This window comes from Rattus norvegicus, chromosome 3, assembly GCF_036323735.1.
Source record: "Rattus norvegicus strain BN/NHsdMcwi chromosome 3, GRCr8, whole genome shotgun sequence".
In the NCBI taxonomy this organism is placed as follows: domain Eukaryota; kingdom Metazoa; phylum Chordata; class Mammalia; order Rodentia; family Muridae; genus Rattus; species Rattus norvegicus.
This window is the reverse complement of record NC_086021.1, coordinates 42,114,221-42,137,415: the sequence shown is the minus strand read 5'-3', so window position 1 is coordinate 42,137,415 and position 23,195 is coordinate 42,114,221. Positions and strand designations below refer to the sequence as shown.

Below are 23,195 nucleotides of genomic sequence, written 5' to 3'. Positions count from 1 at the left end.
CTGTCCTCGCTGTTACTTCTTCATTGAGCAGCCAGTTCAGCAGATACAAGGGCTAAGAAACTTGCCCACAGCATGGAACCTGAACTGGACTTCAGATTCAGTGTAGCCTCAGACATGAGCCAGAACCAGGAAAACAACAGGCTGCTGGGAGTCTTAATATTAATAGCATAAAATCATGACAGTAGAATCTGCCTAGTGTCTGCCTTCCTCAGAACATATGCTTAACTCTGTTTGCTCAGAACTGTAACCCCTTACTGGCATCCTGTCGAATCACAAGTAGAGACTTTCTGAAGCAGTGGCTCATGTGCTGGCCCTTAGTACAGTCAGACTTGGTGCTGAGCTCCTTACACACTGCTGCACTAAGCCACAACACAGCTGGGCAGCCTTATCGCCACTTTGTAGATGAGAAAACAGCAGCTCAGGAGAACTTGCTGGAAGTCACAAAACTAAGGCAAGACTTGGATGAAGTGGTCCAATTCTAAGGCCTGCCATCTTTGTTCCTGAGTTAATGCCTGCTGTCCTTGTCCACCGTGAATTCATCCTGTGCTAATTAATCATGGTAATTTTACATGGTTGTTATCATTGCCATCATCATTGTTATTCCCATCGCACTTCCTGGAGCAGACTCCAGTTTGCTTACAGTGGGTTCGCATTGACATCTGCTGCAAGTCTGGACTCCCAGTAGAGTGGAGTGAGTCACAGCTGGTCTGCTCTTTCCCCAGCTAAGGAATATGTTCCTGTGTCGGACTCTGTGCTAGACACTGCAGACCAGTGAGGTAGGGTCCTGCCACAGGGGAGGTCCTGGTATAAGAATAACAGAAAAGATTCCCCACAGTGACCCCCAACACCTCCATCCTGGTGCAGGAACACTCCGTTGTTTGCAGTCAGTCAGAAGAGGCTGACTTGATTATAGCTGGGCCCTGCAACTCAACTTGCGGTCAGTTGGCTTCCTATGCCAGGATTACTACATGCCACGTTTTACATCTCTCCATTCTGTGAAGAATCATCATTTCCTCTTAATTTGATATGGCCTTGCTGTGAGTCCTGCCATTTCATCAGCTGCCCGGTCCCCTCCCCAGGCATTAGGGATTTAGACATGCCCTAAGAGAACACAAGACGCAAACGTTTTTTTTAAAGCTCTCACATTGACGTAAAGGGCTCAGGGTGGCCTTGGGAAGTGCCTCCTTGTCCTGAGTACCATTCACAATCATACACCCACCCCTGCCTTTCCAGGGCTGCTGTGAGTTTATTCTCTCTTCTGAATATCATTCTGATGAGTTTACCAACTACACTGAGGTATAGTTCATGTCAACAACCCATCCATTTAAAGCAATGTTTCAATTAATTTTAATAGTTTTGAAGCCACCACCACAATAAAGATTTGGCACATTCCTATCACCCCAAAAAAGAACATTAGTTTTTAACTTAACAAACACTTGGGTTGGGGATATAGCTCAGCGGTAGAGCGCTTGCCTAGGAAGCGCAAGGCCCTGGGTTCGGTCCCCAGCTCCGAAAAAAAAAAAAAAAAAAAAAAAAAAACACTTACCTTGCAGTTCTTGTGTGCCATCCACTAAATACTTTTTAAATGTTAACCCATTTAATACTCATAGCAAGCTGATAGGATAGTGTCTTTATGTGAACCCAGAAGAAAGAAAAACAGGCCAGGGAAGACTGACTTGCTCAGGTTGATGTAGCTGTGTAACTCAACAGGCTAGATGTGGAATCCGTGCTGCTCACCTGTGCGTTCTGCTCCTTCTCTCTCTCCCATCCCCCACCTTCACTCATTTATTCATTCGCCCTTTTAAGAATTGTCTGCTGTGGGCCAAATATTGGTGTAGAAATTAAAATAGGAAACCTAGAGACAGGGCAGAGGATCATTGAGTAAGTACTATTACAGGTAAACCTGGGTTTGCATGATGTTCTGATTGTGGGAAGCTGGGTTCTAATAACCACACTATGCAACGGGCTCTCAGAGTGCCTGAGCCCAGAGCCAACAAGTTCTGGAAATCGTGAAGAAACCCTACCATACATCAGCACCTCTAAATACCACAATGAGTTTCTTAATCAAGATTACTGTTGCTGCAACAAAACACCATGGCCAAAAAGTAAGTTGGATAAAGAAGAGTTTATTCAGCTTACATTTCTAGATCATAGTCCACTATTAGAAGAAGTCAGGACAGGAACTCAAGCAAGGCAGGAACCTGGAGGCAGGAGCTGATGCAGAAGCTGTGGAAGGGTGGTACTTACTGGCTTGTTTCTCATGGCTTGCTCAGCCTGCTATCTTATGGCACTCAGGATGAGCAGCCCAGCAGTGGTACCACCCACAATGGACTGGGCCCTCCTCCATCAGTCACTAAATAAGAAAACACCCACAGGCTTGCCTGAAGCCTGATCTTACAAAGGGCATGTTTGGTTTGGTTTGGTTTGGTTTCTGGGGTTGGTTGGTTGGTTGGTTGGTTTTAGAGACAGGGTTTTTTGTATGGCCTTAGCTGTCCTAGAACTTGCTCTGCAGCCCAGGCTGGTATCAAACTCACAGAGATCCACCTGTCTCTGCTTCCTGGGTGTTGGGATTAAAGTCGTGTGTCACTGCCACTACCGTCACCCAGCAAGAAAGCATTACTTGATTAAGGTTCCCTCCTCTTCAGTGACTCTAGCTTGTGTTAAGTTGGCATAAAACTGAACAGCACAATGAGGACACTGCTAGTATTGTCCTGTTCTCTTCCCAACTGGGAACCTGAAGGATTCGTGATGTCCTATCCAGTGCAGTGCTTAAAGATACATATCCCATATGGTTTGGATCAGCTAGAGGTGACATTTAGAAAATTGGTGTCCTCTCGGCTACTCTTAAGTTGTCCCTTGCCTGGATCAAGCTAAGACTGTGACAAAAGCACAGAAGAAAGAAATCTTAATATTTTATTTTATTATTTAAGAATAATATTGATGGGGTGTAGTGTTTCTGGATTAAAAAAATGTCATTTGGACAATGTATATCAATGTTGTTTGGGGTTTTTTTTTGTTGTTTTCTTTCCCCTTCTTCCCGTTCTGAGAAGAAGCCTATGGAGTTGGTGGGGGAAGGGTTTGCAGCTGGCAGGAGCCTTGGCATATGCTGTAACTAAAAAGAGAGGGAATGTGTTGGTGGGACAAGCTACCGGCGAGCTGTCTCGGTGTGCTGCGGTACTCTAAGTGTTCTAATTGGGAAGGATTTTTGGAGGACTATTTTGACATCTGCTCGTGTCTTTGCTGATTTTTCTTCACTTAGAGTAGGAAACACAAGCTGTGGGTAAAATGGCTTTAAAATAATTGGAAGAAAAGATATCTCTCCAAGTTGAATTCACCAGGGACACTTCTTAAGGAATGGGAACTAAAATCCACTTCTAGGAATCTGTCCTGAAGCACAGAGCTTCCAGCCTTCAGACTTCATGACCATGTGATATATATTAATGTCTTAAACACTGGAGGTAATGTTCAGCCAAGTGGCCTTGGTTGAGTTTGTTTCCATGTAGCAGAACACTCTGGAGCAATTAGTAATTGTCACTTCGCTTTTAATGAAGCGGAGCATTGCTTATGCTGTAATCAATGTGGAAAACCAAGGGGTGGGGGAAGTGCAAAGGATTTAGAGCAGAGGTAGGAAAGAAGGAAACACAAAAGGAAATAATTTAGAGTAATGGCTCTAAATGGTAAGCCTTGGCTTTCTGAATAGTAGGTAAATGTAATTTTTATATTACAAAAGGCAAGTCTGGTTTTGCAAGAGAAAGAAAGGCCCAGAGAGAGTCAACTGTGACTGACCACCTGCAGAGGTGCTCAGTATGAATCCCAGAATTCTGGATCCATGGATCTAGTCTCTTCAGATAGAGTTAGAGTTAGACTCTTTTCCATACCCAGGTCTGCTGCCCTCCCTAGCTATGTGGCATCAGGCAATTTGCTTAGTCTCTGAGCCTTGAAGATAATAGGCTCTCTCCAGCATGATGTTGAAGAGAAGTGAGCTAACACTCAGGAGCCATCCTTCTCCACCAGCACTCCCACCCACAGCCTTTCAGGGGAGAGCACCCTCTAGCTAAGCTGCCTGTGATTCTTTCCTTGGGAACTCTGAGCTTCAGGAAGCCCCTTGAGCCCATGCCAGCTCCTTTAGAAGAGGCCTTGCCACCGGCAGGGCAGCATTGTCCCATGAGAGGAAACTGCCAACCCAGCTCCTGCCTGGAGCCCAGTGCTGGGGACAATCCGGTTACTAAGGGGACCCTGGCCTGCTAAGTCAAGAAAGGAGGCCAGGGTTTTTCCTCTTCTTCTGCCTGCTGCTATTGTTGAAAAAGTAAACACTCCACACAGCTTAACCGGCAAGTCCTCCAGCCAGGAGTGGAAGGAAATCAAAAGCCTGTTCCAGCCCAGCCTCAGAGAGCCCACAAGGGCTGGTCTGTGCTGCTGGGGCAGCTCTGGGAACACAGAAACAAGGCCCAATTCCGATCCACTCTCAACACCCACTCACAGAACCTTTCAGCCCCAGGACTGCTCTCCAGTGACCATTGCCTTCTTCCCTTCTGTTTGGAGCTATTGGGAGGGTCAGATGAGGCAAGGCAAGAGATGCTGGGGTCCCCAGCTCAGTACCTGCAGCCTGGTGTCTCTCATCTATGATCTGATCCTGCCTGTGATGATAATCATCACCTTTTAAAGTAAGAGCCACGCTTTCACTACCAAGAGGCTGTAGCTCTCTGCCAACACACATGAAAAGGTAATAACCGCCATGTATAAGACCCGAGTGCCCAGCCCAGAACAGAGATGACCTCTGTAGTTCACAACAGCCTACAACAGTGGTTCTCAACCTGTGGGAACCTTCCTGTGGGAAGTCATGGCCACCTTGGCAAACTTCTATCTTTAAAACATATATTAAGATTCATAACAATAGCAAAATTACAGTTATGAACTAGCAACAAAAATGGTTGGGGTCACCACAACATGAAGGACTATATTAAAGAATCACAGCACTAGGAAAGTTGAGAACCACTAGAGGTTCTAGAGGTTCTAGAGGTGCCTAGAGGGGACTAGTAGGAAGTGAGGGGCACATCTATTCCCTAATAGTGGTTTTTCCAATAAAGCCATTCTGTTAGATGTGCCCCCATAAACAAGCTTCATCACTTCGTGAAGCCTCCCCTTCTTATCTCTGAAATGGGTAGTAACTTCACGCCTTCTAGCTCCTGATGGAAGAGAAAACACCAGTGGAGCAGAGCTCTGAAATGTGTGTGGCTTTAGCGGCGGAGTTGATTGTGGTTGGCCTTCATGTAACTTCCTTATGATAAACCCAAAGATTTAACTTGCTGGGGTGCATCAGGCTGCTCAGTCCTGGAGTGAGTCTCAGTGTGCTCCTCTGCAAGCAGGGCTTGTGCTCACTAAGTCACAGCTCTACACAGTGCTCGGCAGCTGTTGTTAACACCTTCTCATTTGCACCCACCCTTCAAGTAAAGCAGCAGTTAATAGAATGGTGGGCTTCAGAAGAGAGAGGAAATACATTAGTCAAGCACCTTGTTGAACCTCTCTGGTTCTCCACCAATGGAAAGTACCTAGTAGATGCTTGGAAGATGATCCACAGGCTCCTGGAAACATCTATAGCAGGACTTAAGAGACACTGGCCATTACATGGAAAGATTCTAGGATTCAGTTTCTTGACATGTTTTGTTGTTGTTTTGTTGTTGTTGTTGTTGTTGTTGTTGTTTTCATCAGCTGTCAATGACATGTTTTTTATGAACTGTTAAAAAGTCTCTGACAAGCATAAGCCATCCTCCTGCTAGGAAGATCCTTGAAATGTTTATTTAGGTGCCTAGAAGCTAGGATCAGAATGTCAGCAACAATTTTCATATATACACATATATATATACATGCACATACATATATGTATGTGTGTGTACATACATACATACATACATACATACATACATACATACATATAAAATAACAGCAGAATTTTTCTAGCTGTTTGACTCAGGGTATGTTACCTAGCCTCTGTAAAATGGCTTTCACGCCTGAGATTTGTCGAGGGGGGAAGGGGCAGTGATCATGCAAATCAGAGAATTTTTATGGCAGTTAAAAGAACTACAAAGATAAGCCATGTATCCCTGAGGCTGTCAGAGTAAGCCTTTATCCAGCAGTGCTGTTCTTCCCTAAAGAAGGCCAAGAGGGAGTAACCTGTGTCCTGGTGACAGTTCCAGTGATTCTGGATTTTCTTTACTTGCAGAAGGTCAGAAACATGGCCCTAGATGATGTTGTGATCTTGAATGTGGACACCAACACCCTGGAAACCCCTTTTGATGACCTTCAGAGCCTCCCAAATGATGTGGTAGGTACTATGTGTGAGTTCTGACTCCTGAGTGCTCATGTTGTAATTCTAGGGCTGGGAGACAGTGTGGTTCAGGGCCTAGTGTACATCAGGGTAACAGTGGTGGACACTGCTCAATGTTAACAATTTTTCTTACACTGTAGGACTTCCTGAAGATGGCAAACCTCAAGGTGCCTTTTTAATGAAACAAGGGGGCTGTGAAGATGGAGTAACATGAGTAAATTATTTTCCCCTCTCAGCCTCAGTTTCCTACCTTGAAAGAGAAATGCCAGGAAAGTGCATTGGCAGACGTAGAAACATTCATCTGATATTTAACAACAACAACAAAAAGCAAAGGTGGAACATTAACTTTTAGGGAGTCTCAAGAGGACTGACATACATGCAGTTGGGGTCCTGGAAAGTGAGAAAAGTTGGGGAAGACAGAACTAAGTGTAAAGAGTTTATAGTCAGTTTTCAACCGTTCTGATGAAAGTGAAAAGCCAAGAAAGAGCTCTGGGAAGCTCAGTGAAAGGGATAGTTTGTATGGAATGTCCCTCATAAGTCTCAGCTTTTGAATACATGGTCCCCACTAGGTGGCTGTTTGAGAGGATTAGGTGACCTGAAGGAAGGATTAGGTGTGACTGGAGGAAGTATGTTACTTGAGGCAGGTTTCAAAAAAACTGGCACCATTTCATGTTGGCTGTCTCTGCCTTCTACTTGTGAAACAAGATGTGCCCTCCCAGCTGCTTGTCCAGCCGCCTGCCCCATGCCTTCACTCCTCCACAATAGACTTAATTCTCCGGAACCACAGCCCAACTGTCATTTACAGGTTACCTTTGTCATGGTGTTTGATGACAGCAAAAAAAAAACAGGGATTGATTCTCTGTGTATCCCTGGCTGTCCTGGAACTCTCTCTGTAGACCTCAAATTCAGAGATCCACCTGCCTCTGCCTCCCCAGGGCTGGGATGAAAGTTGTGTGCCACCACCACTCATCAAAAGACAAGTTTTCAATCTAAGTACTTTCCGTCCACTAAAAGTGTGCTCTCAAAGATAAAGTTAAACTTTTTAAAGCATTTTTTTCAGATTAAAAAAAAACTGAAATATTTGTCAGCAGATCTGAGCTATAAGATATGTCAAAGGAAGGTCTTGGGAGTTGAGTACTAACATAATAAGAAGCATATATGACAGAGGACTGCAGACTGCCAGAAACAGTAACTGTGTAGGTCAATGTAAGACACATGTCAAGTAAAAAAAGTTAAAATAATAGCAAATGGGGTTAGAGATTTAGCTCAGTGGTAGAGCACTTGCCTAGTCAAGCGCAAGACCCTGGGTTCGGTCCTCAGCTCTGAAGGGAAAAAAAAATAATAGCAAATATAGTGTGTGTTACTGCATAAACAGAAGTAAAGTACACAGCAGCAGGTTCACAAAGTAGAACATGGGAGTGTGCTTCACTGGTTTTTATGTTCTGTAGAAACTGTTGTGATGTTGTATGTATGCGACTGGTATCAAGTCAGAGATGTATATTGTGAACTCATAAACCACCAGAGGAAAAAGAAGACAGATTCATAAAACCAATGCTGAGTGTACAGTGTGACTTACAGGGAAAAATAAAAGAGACACATCAGCACGGGGGGGGGGGGGGGGCGGTGGCACATGCCTTTAATCTCAGTACTCAGGAAGCAAAGACAGGCAGCTCTCTGTGAATTAGAAGACAGCCTGCTCTACAGAGTAAGTTCCAGGACAGCCAAGGCTACATGGAGAAGCTGAAGGTACCAGTTTGGCACAAGACACCCCAAGACTTAAGTTTTCACCACAGAGGAGATTTATTTGCCCCAGAGGGACAAAGGGCAAGGAATAAGAGACAAAGACAGAAGTTAGAGGATAACGAAGAAGGGAAAGGGAACAAGGGAGAGGGAAAAGGATGTTTGTCCCAGAGGGACAAAGGACTGCCTCTGGATAGACAAGAGACAGCTGTGGTCTAGGCACATGGCAGTTTATAAAGGTAAAAAGGGAAACCCCATGTTAGAGTGAGGTACTTAATTGTCATTGGACATACTAATTAGAGCAGTCAAAGAGGGGCTTTTGATCACTGGACTTCAGTACTTTGATAGCTGGACTTGGTAATCAGCCTCAAGAGAAGTAGCCAAATAAGGACTAGACACTGGGGGGACTAGCTTTAGGAATGCCATCTAGTAATCTTTTAGTAAGGCAGGGGGATGGGGGAGAATGGAAAGGCCTGCCAGAGCCATGTCTGCCATGCTCAGGATGGCTAGAGTCCTTTCAAAAACTCAGAAAAAAAAACCAAAAAACAAAAAAATCACACACAAACAGAAGCATTAATAGGATGGTGGGTTTCACTTGCTATTGACAGTAACATTAAACATGCCTTTTATGAATATTTTTCTTGTTACTGTGGCAAAATTCCTGACAGAATCAACTTAATGGAGTTAAATCTTATTCTGGTTCACAGTTTCAGAGGGTTACTCTTCACAATGACTGGAAAAGCAAAACAGCATGCCTTGAGTCAGATGTGTAGGCTAGGCCTCTAAATATGAACCTACAAATGACACTCCAGGTTGGAACTACACCACACTTACGTCATCACGCTTGCTTATTGAGCCATTTCCCCAACCTCATGAGTTCCTCTTTAAATATAAAGATTAAGATTAAAAAGTGAAAGAATCGGAGCTGATTTAGCAGTTAAGAGAGCTTGCTGCTCAATCATGAATCAGGTTTGGACCTTAGCACCATCACCCATATCAGGTGGCTAATAAACACCTGAAACTCCAGCTCCAAGGGACTGTGGGTACCCATTCACAAACATACATTCCCACAGACATGCCACATTAATAAATAAAAAGTCTTAAGTAAACAAATGGAAAAACATATACTGTGTAGTCACTAATCAAAAGAGAGTTGGGGAGAGGAAACCAGTCTTCCATACAGAGAAAAGGCAAGAAATATCTGAGAGTGCTCTTCTTTCCAGGAGAGCATTCACACTAACATGTAGGCTTGAGCAATCTGCTTTTAAAAAAAAAAAAAAAAAGTTTGCCCAGAGGGTAATAAGATGAATGAATATGAACGCAAAGGGAGGTCCGGCAAGAGGGGCCATGTAGATGGATGGATGGGGAGGGCCATAGGTAGGAATGATAAGAACTATAAAAATGTCATCATGAAACCCATTGTGCTAATACAAATATAAAAATTAAATAAAATGTGGTTTGCAAAGAAAACTATAATAAGTTTCATGGATAAACATCCAAGTTTTGGGTTCAGTTTAACATCACAATGGTGTTTTGTGGCTATCATTGTAACCCAATGATAGAAAAGATTCTTCATATCTGGTGTTTTTAAAATGTATTCTAATTATGAAAAATAGTACACATACTCAAATTTTGGAACACTCTGCAACATAGCATAATCAGTGTGTGTCAGTCTGATAAAAACAAAGTCTGAGGAGCTAGTAATATATCAGAGGAGACAGAAGTGTGGCAGCAGAGTACAGTGTGGATCCTGAGACGGAAAGGAACAGTAGGGGGAAAAACAGAGGAATCGCAGTGGGGCTGAGAGCTTAACTCAGAGCAGTGCACCAACACCGCACCCCTGGCTTCCTTCAATGAACTGACTTCCAGTGACCATACAAGAGACATCACAGGGAGAACTGAGTGAGACAGATATGGGCATTCTTTGTACTGTCTTCACAGCTTTCTATAATCTGCAAAATTCCAAAATAAACGCTTATTTTTAAAACAGAAAAAAGAATGAAGTTATTAAGACTATCTTTATGCCTATAATTTTGGCAATTTAGGTGAAATCCACAAAATCCCTCAAAATTGTAAAGTGACTCAAGAAAAGAAAAAATGTAAATGCCATTATTCTGTTTTAAAAGAAATTGCACTTGTGATTAAACATTTGAAGGTAAATACATAGTTTTTCTAAACATTGAGTTAAAAAAAAAAGCCCCCAATTTTATTTCATGAAGCCAGCATTACCTTGAGATAAAACCAAACCAAAAAGAAAAAAAAAAGACTCTATGTACTGACATGCCTTATAAAGATGTGAAATTTTAAAACAAAATATTAACAAATTGAGTCCAGTAAAATAAGATGATGATAAGACACAGTGATCAAGTTAATGCACATTGGAAATCAGTTTCAGTGATCTGCTCAATGAAAACACTAGGAGAGGAAACTAGATCAAGAAAGCTGCATAAAATATATAATTTTAGGAAAAATTCTGTGCTCATTCATATGAAAGCTCTTAGCAAGTAGGAATTCTCATGGTAAGAGAAGAGACCCTAGGAAAGACATACTACTTATGTCATACCTGGTGGGGAAACGGAAGTGTAGACACCCAAATGGATGTCTCCTTTTCCCATTCTCCACTAGAGTCCCAGACCAGCTAACTAACTAGGACAAGAAAAAATTAAAGGAATAAAATCTCTGAAGGTTAGAAAAGGTTAGGTAGGGGTAGGGAGTCAATTAGCAAAGTACCGCTGTGCAAGAATGCGGCCCTAAGGCTGATCCCAAGTACCCATGTTTATAAAGCCCAGGTGTCATGGAGTGCATTGTTAACCCAGGGCTGAGGGGAAAGCCAGTGACAGGCAGATTCCTGGAGCCCAGTGGCTGCACAGCCTAGTCAAGTGAGAGACCCTGACTTAAAAGAAGTAAGACCCAGAGTGAGGAAGACATTGGATATCAACCGTTGACCAACACATACACAAAGAAGTAAGTAAAACGGCCATTGCTCACACAACATGATCCTGTATGTGGAAAATCTTTAGGAGTTTGAAAACTGGTTTTAGCAAGGATACAGGAAAATGTCACTGTACAAAATTCAAATATATTCCTATATACTTGAAATGAGCAATTGAAAATGAGATTTTTTTTACAGTGCCATTTAAAATAGCATACAAAATAAAATACATTTAACAAAAAAAAAGTGTAAGATTTGTATGCTGCAAGCTATATAACATTTGAGGAAAAAAATTGAAAGACCTAAATAAATGGAGAGATATTCCATGTTTTGGATTGGAAGACTCAATATTTTTTACTCAATATTTTTAAGATGTTAATTTGCCTAAATTGATCTATAGATTCAATATAATCCCAGCCCAAATTCCAGATGGCTTTTTTGGGGGAAGCTTGACAAGCTAGTTCTAAAATGTATATATGTGTATATATATACATATATGCTAAAGAACTAGTGCAGGGAAGACAGTGTTGAAAAGGAAAGCTAGAGGCGCAATACTCTATTACCTGCCTGCAAGATGGACGGCACAGTGACAGTAACCAAGACAGTGGAGATGGACACCCAGCTCATAGACTCAAAGGAAGAGATTAGAATTAAACCTTCACATGAGTACAGGCTTGGTCTTGTTTGAGTTTTCTGTCCCCAGAATAAATTCGCTAAAACAACTGGTTATCATGGAGGAACCTGGACTTCTACCTCATGCAAATATTAGCTCAAAACAGAGTATGTGTAGAAAGATAGAAAATGAAACTACAAAACAAGTAGAAGAAAACATGAGAGAATATTCATGAATATGAAGTAGGCAAAGATCTCTCAGTTAGGTCACCAAGACATGCATCATAAAGGGAAAGGTTGTGAAGTAGACCTGGGGATGGCAAATGCTTATCTCCTACAAACATGGGCACTTAACAAAGTAGACATACTACAGACATAGAAAACATCCCGGAGAGTCTGTTAATAAAGAAAAAGGCTTTGGGGCAGGAGAGTTTGCTCAATAGATCAAAGAGATTGTTGCCAAGCCTAAAAGCTGGGTTTGTTCAGAGACCCACACGGGAGAAGAAGAAACTGTAAGTTGTCCCCTAACCTCCACATACATTGTGACACAAGTGCAACCCTCTGCCACAGCACACGCACAAAGTAAGTAAATGTAAGTTCAGATTTCAAAGAAAGAAAAAGGTGCTTCCCAAAGGATGCAAAGAAACACTAAGGCCCAGTAATATGAGAGTCTTAATAATTAAGGTATACAAAGGACTCCAGAAAAACATCACAACAGTGTTCATTTAGCCAACAAGCACGTGAAAAAATGTGTAGCATCATTAGGTGGAGAGTAAAACAATACCACAGCAGTGTATGGTAAAATAGAAACTTATAACCCTACATCTTATGCATACATTTACTATATGACCAAACACACTACTAGGTATCTACTGTAGAAAATAAAAACTTATACACATACTGGTGCATGAATATTTTCAGCAGCTTTATTTACAATTACCCTGATTTTTTACAAAGATTTACATATCCTTTGTCAGACAAGCACATAAGCAGGTTCATGCTCATAAAATGGGATACTACCCATCAATAAAAAGAAGCAACTGATTCTTACCCAACAAAATAGATATCACCAGTGTTTTATGATTGTGAAAGGATCTAATAAGACATTCTGATATAAGCACAGCTAAAGGTAGACATCAGATGAGGAGATTTTCAGGACTTTGTTGCCCAAAGGAAATGTGAAAGAATGGCATTGTTCTGAATCTTGATTGTCATAGTGAACATGTATTTGCTTCTTTAAAAACTGTGTAGGAGCTGGGGGAGCCATCTCAGTTGGTAAATACTTGCTACACAAGCATCAGAACCTGAATCTAGCTCCTAGTTGGATTAAAGACAGATGTAGCAGCTCATACTAGGAATCCCAGCAATGAAGAGGTATAGAGGGAGGTCTCTAGGGCTCATTGCCCAGCCAGCATAGCCTGATCAGCAAGTCCCACGTCCCAGAGAGATCCTATCTCAGAAAGCAAGATAGTCCAGGTGTGGTGGTGCAGGCTGATCTCTGTGAATTCCAGGCCAGCTGAGCTGCTCAGTAAGACTCTGTCTCCTTAAGTATGCACCGGCGTGTACACACACACACACACACACACACACACACACACACACCAATAAATTTAAAATTTTATAAGAGTTGACACAACATGTTGTTGACTAGTCACACCAACTGGTAGACTCCCTTCGTAAACTTTGTAAACTCTTTTAAGGCAGGAAAGTGGCCAGGCCTCCGCCTAAGGAGCTCCAGCAGATAGGCTCCGCCCTCGGACTTCTCTAACTGTTGTAACATGAGTTTCCAACCTTTCTGTCACAAAGAGGTGATATCTCTGGCTCTTCAATAGGACCATTTCCAGATTATGCTAATCTCATAACAGGAAAACCCACCAATCCCTGAGCTCCCCAAACTCAAGACTTGAAGTCCCACCAATTCTCACCCTGGAAATCTCTGCCCTGCAAAACTCCACCCCCTAAGAAATCCTATATAAGCCTTGCCCACTCTTTAGTTCTTCGCTGTTTTCACCCAGGAGCAGAGCCGCCAATTCTGGATTCGTCCCTCCCAATAAATCTTTTATGAGCTTTTTCTGCCCTGTGTGACTCTCTGATCTCAAGAAGCCAAGAAACAAAGAAGAGTGGGTCTGAGGCCCCTGAGCACCTCAGCTCACCTGGGGATACCCTCCCCTGGGAGCTGCAACACTGAAGAAGAGCAACAAAGCTAGAGTCATCACACTGCAGCACTCCAGCTCAGCCATGAATGTCCTCCCTCTGGGGCTGCAGCCCCTCTGCTGAGGAGGCTTCCTCTCAGCTGTGTGGTTGCTGGGCTCCCAGGTCCCAGGTTACTTTTCCATCCAAGCAGGAACTCCAACACAAGTATTTTTTTTTAATCATTTTTGGGTTTATTTGTTTTTATCTGTATACTTTACCTGCATGTATGTCTATGCACATACGCATATAGTGTCTTAAAAGGCCAGAAGACAGTGCTGATTCCCATAGTACTGAAGTTACACACAGGTGTGAGCCACCATGTAGATGCCAGAAATCAAACATAGGTCCTCTCCAAGAGTAGCCAGTGCTCTTAACCACTGAGCCGTCTCCTTAGAGCCGGCACCAGAAGCATCTGAGTTATGAAACGACTTGCCTGGAGCTGTTACAACAGCTCATGAGGGTAGGAAATGGCATAGCCACTTTAAAAAAAAAAAAAAAAAAAAACAGCTGGTTTTCTAGAAAGTTAACGAAGGTCTACCACAATGCCAGTCAGCTCCACTCCTTCCTGTTTATCTAAGAAAAAGAAAAGCAAGCATCCAATAGGCTTTTCAATGAGTGTAAGTGGCAGTGCTGCTCATGACACACAGTAACTTGTAACTGCCTAACTGTGGGTTAATGTAGATATACTGTTGTAGCCTTTATTCTTTATTGTTAAGTCACAAATATAACAAAGTCAGGATTCACAAGACAATGTGAGACTCTCTAAATGAATTATAGTGAGTGAAAAGAAACCAGAGTCAAGAAGATAGATAAGATTCCATTCATGAACGCTGTAGAGAGAGTGGGCCTGGAGGAGGGAGCATGACTGTAGCAAACACCCCAGGAGCCAGCTGGTAGGGTGAAGAAGCGACCTGTCCTTTGATCTTAGTGAGATGCATAGAATGTCAAAACACATTAGACTGCCCATCCAAAATACATCCATTCTCCTACCTTAAGTTTTGATTTAATGAAGTTAAAAGAAGAGGCCTTAGAAATGCCAGTATTGAGCTTTATGGCCAGCTCATTTCTTGTGATTTATGAACATAGGCAGTGGGTAACTTTGGAGTAAGACGGCCCTTGATTTCAGTTCATATGATCAGCTGCCCAGATCATACTCATGAGTTGGCCTTCTTGTCTCTGCTAGCTTTTCTACCCTTTTATAAAGAGGGAGCAGGACGCTGCCACTGCTGATGCCTCCTACTCTGCTAGTGTCTCCTCCAGATCTGATCCTTTAGGTGTGTTTGCATGTGTTAGTACTGTCTGATGGACCATTGACTGATTTGGGGGGGGACATTCACTGGGTCCAGATTTTATGATTAAGACACCCCTTTTCTCCATGAGGTCACAGGCTGGTTGGTTAGATGAACTAGTGGATAGCAGGATGGCTTATTTTGTCCCTGTTTCTCTGGTTGCAGCCCACCCTCATGTTGTCCATGATAGCATACTCCAGCACACAAGTACCACTCTGATTCACAGTCCTACCATGGTGTCCCCTTTTTCTCTACATGGAGTAAAAGTGCCTTGGGGCATCTTGTCTCTTGTGACCCTCCTGCCCACCTTTATTTTGTACCAGCAGCTCTGCCTCTGTCCATGGAGTCCCAGACCTCTCAGTCAAAGCATCTCCAGTAGGTAGTTCTGTGGCTAAATTAAAAAGTGAACGTTTTCGCCCCTTATTTGTTCAAAGGCTTTTGAGTGTGTGCTCAGTGTGTTGGGGATACAGGGACCTAAAACCAAATCAGGAGCAGCAGTCCTGCCAGCAGAAGGTGGGGCTGAGTGCTGGTGCTATCTGTGACCATGATGAGCTTGGAAAGGGGGGTCACAGTCCACTACAGCCAGAGGAGCCGCGTGGGAAGGACCAGAGTAGTGTGATCATAAGCACACATTTGACTTCCAGGGGGGAGTGGGAAACAAACTAAGAATCCAGTGACATGCTGAGTCCCATGCCATAGTGTATCACAAACTAAGGGGATCTGCTTTTCACTGTTTCTCAGCTTCCTTCCCTCTGTCCCACATCTACTAATACAGGACTTGAGTTTGGGGGACAGTTTCACGAACCGTGTCACCCTGTCTGCTCTTAAGGAATTGTCTTCATTCTGCACTGGGCTGCCTACCACCAGTGTCCACTCCATTTGTGCATTCCATGCAGGAAGCAAAGGGCCATCCTGATCCAGTGCACCTTGGCCAGAGTGTGTGTATATGATTTGTCAACAATTGAGGACTTTATGGGGCTTCATTAAAGATTCTGGGGCAGGAGCACTGTGGGACATCAGAAGAGCCCTCAGCAGTAAACCACAACGCTGAGCTTTGGAACGCAGTAAATATTTAAGAGACTTCCTTCCTTTCATTACTGAATTTTACTTCACTTTTATACCAGTAAAGAGTTGTGTTTTATTGGTTGAAATTTCTTGACTCCGTTCTCCCCAGGTCTGTTTAAAGCTGCATTTTATCTTTGAGGATGTTTGGCTTGCCGTGGAGGAAGTGCTGCCAGCGAATTCAATTAACTGGCAGAGCTCACAGATATTGTACATGGATTTCTTTTTTTTTCCTTCTTTTTCACAACTGCGACATAAACACAGCTGGGTTTAATATTTGTTGTAACAAAGATTTAACTTGAATCATTTTACTCCGGGTAATTAATGCTTGGAATGTGGGTTCCTCTGCTTGGTTTGTAATGCTCTGCGTTTCCCTGCTCACGCTATCTAGATAATGAAGTGCGCTCCTCCAGGTCTTTGCCCTGCCTTAAAACTGCTTAATATTTGGCCGTTCCCACTAGAGAGCAGATGCTTTTCTTTGCAAGAATTGAATTTCTGTCAGCTCTTTTATGCATCATGTGTTTGGAACTGTAAGTGGATCAAGTTGTTCATCACAGCAGGGACACTGTGAACACATCTATTATACACACTTCCCACCCCCCACCCTGCTTCCTGTTTTGTTTTGTTTTTTTTTTCCCTCCCCTGAGGAGGTGGAGATGCCCAGATCCCCTTGGGATATATCTCAGTCCGTGTGGATATACTCATGTGATCCACCATGGATCCGGCCTGGCTGCCTCCCTAAGTATGAAATCCATAGCCCTTTAGCCCAATCTTGTTGCTGAGACAGACTCCCCTTTTATCTTGGTAAACACCAAGCACTTCATTAACTCCCAAATACACACCAAGTTTGGGTCACAAATAAATCCTCTAAACCCAGCATAATGAGTGACAGAAACTACCAGTAATTGATGCCCTAGAAAATGTTTATTGGGAACCTATGACTTTTATGCTATAGAGTTGGGCTAATGTAGAAGAAAGCCACCATCTATTAGGCACCTAGTATGTGCCTGTCACTGTGCTAAGAGCTTTGAAAGTCTTGACATTTGATGTGTGTAAAAATTCTATCAAAAAAAAGTAAAAGTACTTTATCACTTTGTTATTTAAAAGAAAAAAGAAAAAGAAAAAAGGTTAGGCATCCACCTATAGGCATAGGTAATAACTAGCAGCCATGGCAGAATTTGAACTCACATCTGTCTAAACAACAGTGTATATCAATAGACTGACATATTTACTAAACATACATTTGGTTGACTATTCAAGGCATTGGTGTTTGGTTGGTTTGTTCTGAGACAGTCTTGCTGTGTAGTACAAGCTGGCCTTAAACTTGCTACGTTACCCAAGTTGCTTGTTAACTCTTGAATTAAAATCATTTTCTTACCTGAGCCTCCTATGTTCCGGAACTAAGATATGCACCTACACCTAACTTAAACGCACTGACTTATAGTTTTTGTTTGTTTGTTTGCATACTAACATTGTTCATTTCCACTATCCATTCTACATTAAGTCTCAAGGCCAATGACATTTCTGAACATCTTTGTGTCCATCTAAATGAGAACCTATGGTAGTAATTGGAATGAATTTTCCTTTTTTCTCAGAGCCCAGTGCAGGTGCACCCCAGTTTCTCAGAGCAAGCCACCATGTTCTCATGGTGCTATTTTGTACATTTTGAGTTCTAGAATCTGCTGTGAGTTGATGACAGAAATTCCCAGATAGGTGTGGTTTGGTTTGTCAACTCAACACAGCATTGAAAAGCATGCCTTAGGGATGCTCCTGCAATACAAGGCCTACCCTTGGGCCTCAGATAGTAATCGGGGAGTGAATCGGGGTGTGCTTTTAGTAGGTGTCCCTTAGTTTTCAGGTACTGCTGTGGCACGTTCACTGGTCTGCCAGAGAAAGGCTTATATAGAGAAGTCATTACAGTGAACTTGTAAGACAAATTTTACTTTTGAAGGAATTAATCAGTCTTTGGACAAACATTTTTCGTTATGATTAACTTGAGCCTTCCTCTAATCACTTTTCCTTAGGGCTCAGCAGTAGTATCCTGGATCATGAGACATCCTTGTTTCCTAGGCTGTGTGTTGTTGAATGACTTTAGAAAGTGATAGAGGTTATGGGTTTTTGTTTTTTGTTTTTTTAAGTGTCCAACTTTCCTTTTGAAAGAACCTCTGCTTTTTTCAAAGGTAACTTACATTTTTATTTTGTGTGTTCAGTTTGTAAGCAAATCTTCTTGGTTTATTCATGTTGACAACTGAAAAGCCTTGGACCTAATTAAAAGAATTTCCATGAGCACCTTTACTGAACCATTTCATTACGCAGCACTGCACAGATTGCATTGTGAAGCATGGTGATGGTTTAAATCTGACCTTTAATCCTGGACTGCCAGGAGTTTTAGGGGGAGCCCTGCATTGGAAATATTCCCCCAAAAGCATGCATGTGCTTGCACATATTGGTTAGAAATAATCTTTTTTTTTGAATGGCTACTTATTAATATAAATATATGTCACTTTGAGCTCAGATCCTGTAATCTATAGTTGTTAGGATTTCCTAGCTGCAGTGTGTGTGTGTGTGTGTGTGTGTGTGTGTGTGTGTGTCCGCGCGCACACATGCGATGAATTAATGTTAAAGCAGAATTGTTTTATAGAAAAAGCAAAGACAATTTTACTTACTCTGAACCAAAAAAAGGGAGAGGGGGCTTGGAGCAGGTGGATCTTACAGGAGTGTAGGAAAGTGTGAGCACCTCAGCCTCTGTATGTGTCTCTCTCAGTGGCAAGAGGCTGGAGTGTGTGAGTGCATGATAGACCCTTTCTGAATCTTCTTTCTTAGTTAGTGCGCACTAACTAGCAAAATAGGACTCTTGGTTTTGGTTTTGAATTATACTTTTTACTCCAAGAAAAGCCTTCTAGGGATTTAAAAGTTTATCGTGGGATGCTAACCAGAACCATTATGGCATGTAGAGTAGAGTAAGCATTCACATAATGAAAATTGATCCTTTTGTCTGACAAAAGGCTAGTTAGAATTAGGACATTGCCTCTAACTTTCTGACTTACATGTAGCCCATGAGTTGTCAAGAGAGAAGGAAGGAACAGAGATCAGGATCCCCAGGGTCATCACCTGTACCAGCACAGAGCTCTGCATAACAAGCATAGCTCTACACTCCCCCACAGAGAACCAAGGTTTTTGTGAGGGGAAAAAAATGGGATGCAGAAGAAGCAATTAAACCCAACTGAGGTCAAGGTCCAACCATGTTCTCAAGGAAGTAATAGAAAAGCAGGGACTGAGCGGAAGCAGTAATGGAGATATATTAGGTTGGCTGGAAGAAAGTAAGCCAGTGTCGTAGACAAGTGCAATTTGCTCTCCTAAGAAACCCTGGCAGCAGTGAAAGCTAACTAGCTAGCACAGGCTGTGAAATGGAGCAGACCCAGACTTGACTTTGGTTTCTGCCTTGAGTCTCAGTTTCCTCATCTGTGTAGCAGGGATAATGGTGCCTACCTCACCCAGTGTTTCTGAAGGCTTCATCCAATGCTGGACATGGAAACACTTGCCCTATTGATAACTAACTAGTAGGGAGTTCCTGTTTCTTTCTTTTGAGGAGTCCATAGTTCTTTCAGAAGTTATCACTGGAAAGAGAGTGCTGTGAAATTACCATCACATACCAAGACTTTCTGCTTCAAATTTGAGACAAGAGCTAACAAAGGCATAGAGATTAACTAGGGGGGCTGAGGAAATGGCTTAGTGGTAAAGTGTTTACCATGCAAACCAGGGGCCTGAGTTGAGATACCCAACAACCACTTAAAAGAATCTAGGAACAACAGCATACCAAGAATTTCAGAGCTGGTGAGGCAGAAACAGGAGGATCCCTGAGTCTTAGGGGCCAAACAGGTTCAAGAAGAGACTGTTCAAACATAAGGTGTATGGGTTAGGGAGATGGTTCAGCAGTTTACAGAGTTTGCTTCACAAATACAAGGACCAGAGTTCGTATCCCACAAGATCACATAAAATCCAGGAGGATTTAGTGGCCCACTTGTAATCTCAGGGTGCAGGTAATAGAGGTGGGATCCCCAAAGCAAGCTAGCTAGCAAGACTAACCAAATCCATGAGTTCTAGATTCAGCAAGAGACCTCACTTTGAGGAATAAGGTGGAAAGCGATCGGTGAAGACACCCTCACATAGGCACACCAAAAGGGGGGTACAGGATGATAAAGAAGGGCACCTGGCATTGGTCTCTGACCTCCATCAATAAGTGCACTCACCAATACATAAATAGACTAGACCGTTTTTTACTGCTAGTGGCAAGAGGACAACGTGAGCTGGTATTTTCCCAGCTCTGCAGAAGAAAAAATAAGTCACTTTGCCCTATGGACCCAGCCATGCCCCAGGGATTTTGGAACAAAGTCTAATGTCTAGTTTATTCAAGAAAGGAAGAAAACCAATTGCTTGAGGGGAAATATGACCCTCTGTCTCTTCTTCTATTTAATTTGTCAAATTAGCAAACACTGGACTCAACAATTCACTCACCCAGCAATTAGTACAACTCTGTGCAGGGCTCCTGCACAGATTGGCTTGAGCCAGACTTGAGAACTTGAGAACTATGTTTCTAGTTAGGTGATGTGCCCACCCTGCAGGTGACCTTGGTCCTGTTGGATGACCTGTTAGAAAATACAGGCCTGAATTGCTATTGTCAAACTCATCATTACTCATGGCCCTGTGGTGGTGGAGAAGGTATAGTAGCTCCATGGCAGGAGAACCTTGGTCTAGCCTGAGGTATCAGAATGAGGATATAGCATTTGAACAGGGCCCTGTTCCATCCAATATGGTATGCACTAGTCACAGATGGCCATTTAAATTCAAATGGAATAAAATAAAATACAACCTTCAGTTTCTCAGTCATACCGGCCACATTTCAAGTGCTCTGAGCAATCTGCTTTTGAATAGCACCGGGCAAGATGTAGATCATTCCCATCATTGTTAAACTCTTCTAAACTGTAAGTTAAGAGGGTAGTGGTAGGTAAGAGCACTCCAAATAGGAAATAGCCAGTGAGACTAGAGGTCAGTGAGTAACCATGGAGGTGGTGGAACCTTATCAGAATGACATAGGTCCAGGCCTTGCTAGGACTTCTCAGAGCAATAACAAAATGTTTGAAGTATCGTAAAGTGTCAGCACTGGTAGCAAAAGGTGGTTAAGAATATCTTGGATATGACATTTCATAGCATCCCCCACCCCCAAGCCACAAGTTGCAACAAAGTGAGGAGGTATATATGTTATTGAGTGCTGCTAGGTGTTGCAAGGTTTATCCACCTCTTTTGTGAGATAAAGATATGCAATCTGCTGCTATATAAAGAGCTAAAGGAAGTTAGTGATAGCACATGTCTTTAATCCCAGCATTGGAGTGGAGGAGGGGGGAGCAAGGGCAGATCTCTGTGAGTTCAAGACCTACCTGGTCTGTATAGTTAGTTATAAGACAGACAGGGCTACATAGAGAGACACAAGACACTTTCCACACACACACAAAAGAAAAGCTAAATAATGAGATGGTAGATGATTTTATATAAGGCGTAGAACTCCCTTTTAAACCAGTAGTGAGCGTATTTCTACTGGTTGCTAGGAACTGGATTAAAAGGCCCAGGAGCTCTGTGTGCTTGCTGCATTCATTCATGGTATAGCTCCAACCCAGCACACTTCAGCCTTGGTTATTAGCGGAGAAAAGGCTTATGAGCCCTGAGACTGATCAACAGGACTTGATGGGGGCCTCCCACAAGTTTGAAGGCTCGAAAACATTTATTATTGTGGATTTTGTTATAGGTTTCAATAAAAAATATTAGTAATAGAAGTAAAAGATCTGAAGTTCAACAGGTGAAGAAAGCAGGAAGCTGGATCACCAATCCCAGGCCTTAGCTGAGCAGATTGCAACTCTGTGCTGCAGCCTGAGAAGTCAGTGGGAATGGAGGAGCTGGTAAAATCGAGAGAGAGAGAGAGAGACAGAGAGAGAGACAGAGAGAGACAGAGACAGAGTCAGACACTGAGGACCCAGCACAGAGGCACAGCACAGAAGTAGGCTGAAGGAGGGCAATGCCACCTGTGTCATTCTACCCACTGTGACTGCTGTCTGTGTTCCCTCCCACTCACTCAGTATGCAGCCACTTGTTTGCCTTGCCACTGAGCTAAGTCAGGTACCAGTTCTGTTCCCTATGCCCCGTCCCAAATCCAGGTCCTTTCCAGTTGAAATCAGCTCCTAATCCTGAGGAATGTGGTCCTAGCTCATGTGATTGTAAATGTCTTTTCAAGCTTGTTCACTTTTGTTCAATAGGAAGTGCTGTACTTGGGGGCTTGTAACTGGGGCTTGTAGACCGCAGCTCATGGCAGAACCACCTACATGGTCACAGGCTAGCTTAGTGGTCAAGAGAGGTATCACAGATTGGGTAACATCTGTATACCTTCTTTCCCTTACCCCAAGGCAGTGGCTAATTTGACTATTAAAGAAAAATACCTCACTCTACTTCTTTATAATGAAAATAACATGCATTTTTATGAGGGATAATCAAAACAATCAATTTTATAAAACAGAAAGTACCCTTACATAGTTAATGGTTGGTGCAGACACTTCTGACTTTTACTGCACACATATGTATTACATGAGTTAGTAAATGATTCATGCTATACATACTGTTCTGCAATTTAAGTCCCATCTCCCCACATTTGACAGTGTTTGGGGAACATCTTTTCATGATGGTTCAAAATTCTGCCACTCCCAACTACCCAGCACTGTATCATGAGGCTGTGGTCACAGTCTTTCAAAGGGTGAATGGGTATCACAGTAAGACGGGCACAGACAAAAGTCAAGTCTGCGAGCATGCTCTGGACTGACGTGGTTTCATATCAGTTAGTATAATGTCAAGCAGGACAGCCAGTCCAACCAGGTCTAAGCAGCTCAGCCGTTCCAAATGGGGAGGGCCCAGGTGACAGAGGATTTGCCCCGGGATAAAATCATTATATTTGGTTATTTACAAGATTACCAGCAGTGAGTAGGTGGCATTGAGAAGAAGG

At 42.8% G+C, this 23,195-nt stretch overlaps 1 protein-coding gene across 28 annotated transcripts in view; it reads left to right on the top strand.

Annotated features, from left to right (window-relative positions):
• Nucleotides 1-23,195, top strand: part of Dennd1a (DENN domain containing 1A) — a 487,315-nt gene that overhangs the window by 324,401 nt on the left and 139,719 nt on the right. For 27 of the 28 annotated variants that reach the window (NM_001191747.1, XM_039105292.2, XM_039105287.2 and 24 more), the window contains one exon: nt 6,221-6,322. The exons of the other annotated variant lie outside the window; for it this stretch is intronic. In NM_001191747.1, the coding sequence (NP_001178676.1) occupies nt 6,221-6,322 (102 nt within the window). The remainder of the gene's footprint in view (nt 1-6,220; nt 6,323-23,195) is intronic. 28 annotated transcript variants of the gene reach the window in all.